Source organism: Nelumbo lutea, chromosome 4, assembly GCF_056320005.1.
Source record: "Nelumbo lutea isolate HS-2025 chromosome 4, American lotus-T2T, whole genome shotgun sequence".
Classification (NCBI taxonomy): Eukaryota; Viridiplantae; Streptophyta; class Magnoliopsida; order Proteales; family Nelumbonaceae; genus Nelumbo; species Nelumbo lutea.
The window spans coordinates 16789636-16799481 of record NC_142687.1 but is presented as its reverse complement, the minus strand read 5'-3'; the positions used below and the strand labels follow the sequence as shown (position 1 = coordinate 16799481).

Genomic DNA, 9846 nt, shown 5'->3' with positions numbered 1-9846 from the left:
CTACTGGTCTCCTTGCTTTTCTCTTAAAGATTTTTCTCACTAAACCCAGAAGAGATGGCATTTATTATTAAAAGCTTGTGACCCACCTTGTCTTTGTAATTTTCATTAAAGTTCCTGCCTATTGTTTCAAATCATATCTTTGTCCTTTATTTTTGTTTCCTTATTTCATATAAGATCATTTTGGAATCTTGAATACACATGGAAGATCAATATATAAAATGTGCTTTACTGGGAAACAAGCACTAGTTCATTAAATTTTATAGCTTTGTTATTATCTAGTTGTTAGGCTGACCTAATTAGTGTGTTTTTTGTCCTTCCTCTTGGAGTTACAGATTGGCTTGCTTATTTATGTGGTTTGACCTCCTTTAGGATCTATTAACTTATCTTTCATCTTTTCCCTAGCTGTTGGATATGTTAATGAACTGTTACAGTTCCTTAGATGATTTGGTTACAAGCATCTGATCAAACTGCTCCTTAGATTTTATATTTTTTCGCTAATCACTATGAACTGTAGTTATTACATAATATAATGTACAATTCATCAGCTTGAGTAATCTTGGCTTATCAAATCCATGGTAATAATTATTCTCCTTTTCTTTTCTCCGTTCATTATGATAATTATACTTGTTTGCATGTTTAAGTGATCTCTGGGACAGACCGTGTAGCCATTCACATATAACTGAAATCTTCTCCTATGTGCACCTGAGAAGCAACTTATAAGAGAACAAACTTTTTAATCTCATTGTAAGCCTTAAAGAGCACGAAGCACGTCAACTATCTGGATATACAGATATGACATATGTAACCTCTGGACTTTTTGGACTCAAACCAAACTTTGCTCTAAGATGACCTGACCTGAGAGAATTGTTCACAATTTTCTGTAGTATTTCTGCATTTTTTGCTGTACAAGAGAATTCTAGATTGTTAAACTGTCTATTATTGGATAGGGTAATCATGTTGTTTTTCCCCTATAGGTGGGACGTCTAGGGACGTCTAGGGAGATTCCCTAATTGACCTGATTAGAAAAGTTGTTTTTCCCCTATTTTCTTAGGTTGCTTGCTATCATGCTTTATTTGTACATCTTCTGGGGCACACCAAAAACAGCTACTGAAATAGGCATGTTTTTGCTTAGTTATTTGTCCAGCTATAAAGAGCATGATGAAAGGAATATATTTTTATTTGTCTATCAATGCATTTGCCTGTTTTTTTTTTTTTTAGTATTTTAGTTACTTCTGTTTTATGGTTTGATTTGTTGGCGGGTAGGAGCAACAGAGGCATCCTGATCAACTCCAATTCTTTCATGAGCTGGTCACTTGTCTAAACACTAAAGTTAATGGATTTGAGGTAATATTCGGATTTGATATTCTAATATGTGCTAGAACCAAGATGTGGGAGGTTGAAGAGGTTATGCTCTCCAGTGCTGTATGTGGATGAGTGAATGGAGGTGGTTTGAGATCTCACTAGTTGGATAACCCATATATACTTTGACTGAATCAGCTGATCAACCTTTCCATGTATTGCATCTTTCCAGATGGTCAGAAAAATATGCTATACGGTCCGAAGGAAAAGGAAAATACAAGAAAAACCAGACAGTTTATATTTAGCTTATAAGCTGGGAGAATTTTGTGGAAATTCATGCAGCCTGTTGTTTCTGAGCTCTGGTATGTGGAGGGGTTCGATGCATTGACGCTTCCCTTGAATGGTAGATTTATGGAACGCCGTTATCATCTTGTCTACTCAAGAACTTGTAATAGAAGTATATCCTATTACTTATTCAGCATGCGAGGAGGGGTTGGGACCTGTGAACCACCATAACAGGTCCGCCCATTGACATTCCTAACTGAAAGTCATCCGACAAACAGAATTCTTTTGGATTGTGGACTTTATATTTCTTTTTGTCCTGTATGAATTTTTATCACGAGGATCATCTAATTCTAATGTAGTCAAAATTGTTTTGTCCCGATGTAGATTTTTCTTATAAGAGTGCTTGTGAAGAAAACTAAACCACAGCCGGCGCCAAATGGAATGGGACAAGAATTGGGGGCCATGGCCGCTGGGATTGGAACCAAAGGCCTCTGTGATGTACACCGATGGTGCTGTTAGATGTTGCATTTCCTCTGCTTATTGTTCTTCATTCGTTGATTGCAGAAAAATTCACCGGAAGCGAGTGAACGCGGTTATTCAGCAGTTTGGTTTTTATTTGAGAAGAACTGGGGACCATTAAAATTTGGTTATTCTCTCGCTTGCATATTATCAAAGATGCCATTAATGGATTCACTGCAGCTCCAGTCATTTGAAACAAGATCCTCCCTCTATCACATGCACTAGCACAGCCAAGGTAGTCATCCTTGGGGAATATCCGAATATGGATTGATGGGATAGGCTGAGTTTTTATCTTCCGCTTTACCCATCTGACATACAGAAATTTGAAAGTAGAAGCTGGATGCTACCTCCATTTGCTTTCTCTTGTTACCAGAAAAAAAAAAAAAAAGAATCCTAGAGGCTTGGTATGTTTGATATTTTAATGGATTGGTTGACGGGGCTTCCGGCAGGTAGCTTGGGGTGACCCAACCTAAGCCAGACACAACTCAGACTCCAAAGTTTGAACATTTCATTGGGAAACTGAGAAGGTGGAATAAATATTTTACTATTAGTTATGAAAAAAAAACTGGGTTGTTCTATATTGGAGATGCACGATCCGGATCAACCCATAAACCATGTGTCTGAGTTCTGATATCAATGGAATTTCAACTAGGTTGGGATTGGAAAAGTGAGAGCCAAGAAGAAGATAAGCCGCAGCAGCAGAATTGGAGGGGGGGGCTTGACGGGCGAGGGAGTGAAGCGTATCTGCCATGCGGTCACCACGCTTCAGTCAATTTCCTGTGCCGTCAGCCTACCCATCAACTCTTCCGTTGCCGGTTGCCCGTTGCTTTCTTCCTAAGAATGGATGTGTTGTGGTAGATATTTAGATAACGTGGGGTGGGTTCGCATTGGCTCTCTTGACGACGCGAAATTACAGTTTGCACGTGTCTTATGTTCTCAAGGTCCCCAAAACAACAATCCGTGTCTGTCTGCGCGTGGATACCACACAACACACCGTTCAGTCCCTTCCTTCTGGTACATGTATTTCATAGTAATGGAAATACATGTCCTATTGAGACAGAATTTGTAACTTGTTATTCTCTTGCCTAGCGTGCAAAGATTTACCTCCGTGGAAAGGCTGATTTATTCGGATCGACATGAGGGTCCAACTACATTGCATTGCCAGAATCACTGTTGTATATTTGAAATATGTTGACCTCCTTGCTTCTCTCATGGTATAATCTTCTTCCCGCTAAGCCCCCTTTCTCCTCGGTTCACAGAGACAAAATGTAGGATTGGTGCCAACAGTTCATCACGGAAGAAAGGACTCACCGAGCCGGGGTCTCATGTAGTTGTGCTGATGAAAGTTCAAAGCCCAAAACGGTCCTCATACTAATACTTGGTTGAGTTGTAGTGTCCCAAGGGCTGCAAATGAGTTGAATTTAATGGGATTCGAATCCAAATTTCATTTATGTTGGATTTAGGCATTAGCTCACACAATAATTGGACTGAATCAGGTTTGACAGTGTGATCCATCAAACTCGGATATTAGTTGATACTCTGTTAGAAATTAGATGCAGGTCCATCTCGATTCCTCTTTAAAACCGTGTTTGGTTTGAAAGAAAAGGTAGGAGTTATTTAGAGTTCAGAGTGGATTTTGGATTTAGATAAGCGTATTTTTGTTTATTTATTAATACATAGTATCTGATTTTACATTTGATTTTTGAATTTAGATGAACCTTTTTGCAGATTTTGAGCTTCAAATTAATTTGATTTTCTTTGTTTGAAACAAAATTAATCAGATCCATTTGCAGCTTGGGCCTCTGGATGATTCTTAGTTTAGGCCCTCATCCCTCGAATCCAAATACAACGATCATAATTATAGCCCGAACAAAACAAACACTTTCTCCAGGCATGGTTTGTCAAAAGCTTTCCATTTGGCTAATTTACCCTCACAACCACCAAATATTCCTTATTTATTCTATCATTATTTTAATGTCTATATACCCTTACAACGACCTTTTACCATTTTTATATATTTGTATTTATAGTGACGTTTCAGAGGGGTTACCCTTTCGGATGTCCAAATGCCACCACACGTCTAAAATACTAGAATAAACAACTGTAAAGTAGAAGAACGAGAGAGAGACAGAGATTTCTGACAAGGAACGTGGGGTGGTTGTAATTGTGTTGTTTCCTCCTTGTTTCGTCGAGCTTAGGTGGCAGTGGAAGTACCAAGATGGAATGGAAATGATAGAGCTCGACAATTGACCAATGAACCGAAGGGCACTGTTGTCATTTAGCTGTAGGGACAATTTTGTCAATATAAAGTATGTACCATGCGATAGCTCGCGATTTTTGATTCAATGCCTGTAAAGGGCGAGTGCTAAGCACACGCATCGCGTGGAAAGGTTATTCCAGCCACAGTGTCTCTCCCAACCTCGTCGATCTAGACATCCCCAATTTTTAATTTTAATTAATCTATTTGTCATAGTTTCTCACCATTGTTGCCATTTTTTCTTCTTCTTCCTGCTCCTTTTCTTCTCCTGGGATTACTTCCGTATTTCTTTACTTAGTAATTAATCTCCTTTTCTTGTTCTTGCTATTCCTGTTAGATTTTAGTTTTATTTTCGGGCCTTCGGGGTCGAGATCGATTTTGCAGGTGCGTTTTCCCCAATTTTTTTTCCATGTCAATCTTTTATTTATTTATTTTTTAATCTTATAGTATCCATCTGTTGAATTTTTCTGAGAGTTGTGATTATCTTACCAAATTGATTAAGTGGAAAGATTTGTCTCGGTAGTTGGTTGGGCTTTGATTTTTTTTGTAAGGTTTTAATTTGGTCCTGTGGGTTGTCTTAGAAATTCATCTATTGATTGTAAGAAATTTGGGTATTGTTTTCATTTATCTTGCTTTGGTGCTTTTTGATTGCAACCTGCTTTTGTTTTCTTCTCTATTTCCTATGTTTTTCCTCTTCTATTTTTTCTGTTAATTTTGGCTAAAATTCGATTCTCTTGGACCTTAAGAACTCTATAGGTAAAGATCTAGGTATCGAAAATTTATATTTTTGGTATTTATGGCGTGTATAGGATGGAATGTGTGTGCACAATAGAATCATTTTGCTGTTACAGTATTCTTTGTCATACGGGGTTCAGATACCGATGCACTTGAATTGCATTGGTTGAAATGGTTATTTTTTCCCTATTTGATCTGTTTATTGCACCTTCTGAAGTCTTTTCACTTCATATTTTGTGTTATACCAGGTTTTAAGAATATCCCTGTTGGTGCATCTATTGTGAAGTTGGTGACTTGATATAAAATCGGCTCATAGGCATCTGCTTTGATGGAGAAGGAGGTAAATCCAGTGGCGGAGAAACCAGTTTTCAGGTCAGTGGTTGAAGTGTGAAAGTTTAAGTTTTTGAACAATGAAAGTGCCATTTTAATTTCTTTTCCATTTTAATATCTTTTCATCTTTTGGAGAAAAAGCTGTAAAAATGCTTTTGTACTTGGTTTCTATATTGATATATTTACCTTTCTGTCTAGCCATCGCTTCCTCTGTAATTAGTCCTATAAACAAGAAAAACACGAAATACCAGGGTTAGACATATACTGCAAAGGCAATTCTTCTATTCTACATGCAATAGAAGGCTTTACGGTAGTGTGTTACCTAATTTTTTCAAAGGAAAATAAAAATCATTAAAAGGGAAAAAGGATACAAAAGTGGATAAGTAAATATTTATCCATCCCCATGATATTGATAGAATGTAATAGTGGAGACTCATGCTCTTATAAATGGTGAAAAAAGCCACAAAAGTGAATAACTAAATACTTATTAGGCAAACCAAACCAAAATAATTCATCTTGGACAAGCTGCAGAAACTACCATGTAGATCATATTCGTGGGAGAAGGAAGCCTTAAATAAATGTCGAAAGCATCAGTTTGGTAAATAGGTTATATTTTTGTACCCTTGTGTGTATGATCTGCAGTCTGTGTGTAATTAAATATGGTTTCTGTAATAATTTATGATTGTATATAGTTCATATGGTGTTAGGTACAAACCTAAATCAGGTAGAATAGGGTATTCTATTTGATGCTGCAGAAATGTACATGAGAATATGTTAAGTATGCACCTTTTGGCATCCATTAATACATACTCAGATAAGAAAAAATAATAGATCTATATATGCCTTTTGCTCTTATGTCATCTTGCTTTAGTGTCTTAAAGCCTTTTTTTTTTGTGCAGCTCGTTGCCGAACAAAAAAAGCCATGGGAAAATTCCAAAGAAAATTCACAAAGCTGAGAGGGAGAAACTGAAACGTGACCATTTGAATGAGCTATTTCTTGAGCTAGGAAATGCTCTTGGTAAATTTCCTCCCATTTATTGTTTCTTTTATTTTTTTCATGATTTTTTTATTAATTTGAAGCCTTCTTGAACTAGTATTGATGTGCCTGTTTTCCCCAGAGGACCATTGGGGATTAGCTAGCTCTTTCTCTCCTCATTGTTTAACTTGATTGGTTTTGCTTTGAAATTGCAAACTTGATAAATTCATTTGAAAGTGGTATTTAATTACAGAACCAGCTAGGCAGAACAATGGAAAGGCCACTGTTTTAGGTGATGCCACTCGAATATTGCAGGATCTGCTAGCTCAGGTTGAATGTCTCAAAAGGCAAAATGCAGCTCTGTTATCTGAATCACACTATGTAAGCATTTGAAATCCACACTGCTTTCTTCTTGCTTTATATTGTTGTTTCAACCTAACTCATTTCAACCAATTTCTGTTTCTCTCAATCAACCCTCTTTATTCTTGGTGGTTGGGACTTTTGACATTGGCTAGACTAAACCACCATGAATGTTTGATACTGTTCTGAAAACCAAACTAGATTGCAGAACTTAAGACTGGTTATCAGTCCGAAATCATAAAATTTTATTTGTAATGGAGATAATGAAATTGTTTATTGTTCAATACATAAATTCCTACAATTACTAATAAAATGGATTGTAAAAACATAAACAGTATTACTGTTACCTATGAATAAACATATACGAAAGTAAAGAAAAGTTATGGGGAACAAAAGGTATAGATTAATAGCTAATTTAATGCCATCAGCTTGAATAATTTGGTTTCAGAAGTGCATTTATCACAAATAAGTGAAGTTTGAAACCTTACAGGGTATATAATATAATCAAGCTGACTGCATGCAATAAAGTCATATCTGGTTATCTGGTCTGTATCCAGTCCGCCCCTCCCAAAATCCTGGATAGCTGGGACCAATGTATTCCATAGCCTTTTATACCCAGTTCAATCATGATTAAACATTTCTAAACATATTTTTTTGACAAAGGAATCCTGAGAGAAGAATTGGTTTCTCCTTGTTTGGTGTTCGCTAATCCAAAGCTGGTTAGGGTTCCAATATGATTGAGCCCATCTCAACTTGATCCAACCAATTACTTTCGAACCACCAATTATATTTTATTCTTACTGCTAAGTAACAATCACTTAATGCATGCTCAGTAGGGCCTCCCCCACGACACATGCTTCTTAATGTTAGGGAGTTGATTGCCTCTTATTTCTCACCTTTTCCATGTGGTGTAACTTATCCTGTGAGAACAATAAACTTGTCCTCCCACATGTGGTCATATAATTCAATATGTTTATGTGTTCCTCCCAGAATATTTTTGATAAGACTTGTTTTAAGCCTTTTCCCTTTTGGATGGCCGATGGCAGGTGACCATTGAGAAGAGTGAGCTGAGAGAGGAGAATTCTGCCCTAGAAGCTGAAATTGAGAAGCTACAGAGTGAACTACAGGAAAGGGTTCAGTGCAAACCTGCATGGGCTGCAGCTTCAGCCCCATTGCAGAACAAGAGTTCAGGATCACATCTGCCTGAGGATCATCATCTCACATTGCCTGTTTTAGACTCCACTTTGCAGCCAGCCCCTGTTGTTGCACCAGTATTCGTCTTTCCTGTCCATTGTGACCTTCAAGTGTATCCAGAGCCTGAAACTGCACAAACTTGTAAACCTCCCTCACAAGTGAGCAGACCACATGCTCGATATCCCACCCCTTCAGACTCGTGGCCTGCACAATTGCTTGCGGAGCAATCATATGCAGCAAAAGAAGGCTTGCTTAGTAGTAAAAATACCACAGTCGTCAGAGGGGGAGAACAAGTTGCAGGCAGGGTATAAGCTTATCAAGTTCTAGTTGGATCATATTTTTAGATGTGCTCAGAGAGCATCGAAAATTATATAAATGTTTAATCCTCAATTTAACTATAGGCTTCTCAGATGCATATGGGTTAGTGCTGGGTTTTAAGTTTAGCATGTGTAATTGTGTACAATACACAATGACGACAAAGATGATGATGCACCATTGACGAATGACAATGGTTGGATCAAGAGTTTGGTACGTGTGGAGGTTAATAGTCTTACAATCTCTAGTGTTATCTGGTGATAAATTCAAATTAACATTTTTTCTATGAAGTACAAATTTAAATATTACTTGGCTGAATTTCTTACAATAGCAAGTGGTTGCTCTAACAAATGGCTGTACTTGCCTGAAAATCTGAATTAATTACAAACTAGTGAATGACCCCGTACTAAGTACGGAGAAGTTAATATATATATATATATATATATATATATATATATATATATATATATATATATATATATGTATTGTCATTTTTTATTATTGTTTATAAACTGCCATTTTTTAAGACACTCATACAGTCTACAGGTCCACATAAATTGACCCTTATATGTTAAACCCATAAAAGTATACGGGTCACTAAATTCAACTTGAACCATTTATTACTTTAATTTAACCATTCTTCTTCTTATTATTAATTTATTTTAGTATTTAATTTAAAATTTTTGATATAGTAATAATATTAACTAAATTTGTAATTATTCAAATATTTACTTAAAATATTTTTTTCCAATCGACTATAATTATTATATAATAGATTTTTTAATTCATATTTTGCATTTAAGAATAAATATTAATGATTTGGCTTCACAATTTCAATGACTGTTAATAAACATTGATTCTTATTTAAGGTTTAATTACTGTATTTGGTAATTATTATGGGGCATGCTTTGAATAAACATTAATGATAATTGATGATTGTTATTTCATTTTTTATTATTTACTTAATTAAGGACTTGATGATTATTATTATTAATTATTTTTATAATAATTGATTGTTATTATTATTTACTTAATTCAGTAATTTTCAGCAAGTAATTATTTGATTTAATTTGAATTATTTCATTTTTTTAATTATTTATAATAGGCATTTAGGCTAGTCTATTTATTTGTTTTAATAGACTTACCATGTTTTATCTAGACAATGACCCCATACTAAGTAAGGGGCAACTATAGTATCATTTAATTTGAAATTTACTATTTAACAATAAAAAATCAATGTCCTGTTGAGCAATCCACTCCCAAAAAAGTATCAATAACTTTGAAATCATTAATTTATTTATAAAATAGTAAAATTAGATGGGTGTTTACAACAATATCACCAATATTGCTTAATATTTAGGGACATATGAATGGATAAAAAGCATTTAAATGATATCCATTCAAAGAGGCAAGGAAGGAAAATCATTCAAAGAGCTGCTAAGAAAAACGATCCATGCCAAACAACATTTGCAGATGCATCTGTCCTCTGAAATAAGAGATGAAAAATATATGACTATAATCAAATCATCATGTATTACTATAATCAATTGATAATTTAATTAGGAATCCAAAACCC

At 35.5% G+C, this 9846-nt stretch overlaps 1 protein-coding gene across 1 annotated transcript; it reads left to right on the top strand.

Moving 5' to 3' along the window:
• Positions 1-4423: 4423 nt before the first annotated feature.
• LOC148854208 (transcription factor BHLH062-like) lies at positions 4424-8588 on the top strand. The gene is made up of 5 exons (XM_088985141.1): positions 4424-4744; positions 5344-5467; positions 6325-6443; positions 6655-6782; positions 7808-8588. Exons 2-5 carry the CDS (start codon positions 5424-5426, stop codon positions 8264-8266), a joined length of 750 nt encoding a protein of 249 aa, XP_088841267.1. The 5' UTR covers positions 4424-4744; positions 5344-5423; the 3' UTR covers positions 8267-8588.
• The last annotated feature ends 1258 nt before the right edge of the window (positions 8589-9846 follow it).

What these genes read in the sequence shown, in the direction of transcription:
- LOC148854208 (XM_088985141.1), top strand. Translation starts at nt 5,424, where the DNA reads ATGGAGAAGGAGGTAAATCCAGTGGCGGAGAAACCAGTTTTCAG. An exon ending in GCGGAGAAACCAGTTTTCAG is followed by an intron (nt 5,468 to 6,324) that starts GTCAGTGGTTGA and finishes TTTTTTGTGCAG; the next exon opens with CTCGTTGCCGAACAAAAAAA. An exon ending in TGAGCTAGGAAATGCTCTTG is followed by an intron (nt 6,444 to 6,654) that starts GTAAATTTCCTC and finishes ATTTAATTACAG; the next exon opens with AACCAGCTAGGCAGAACAAT.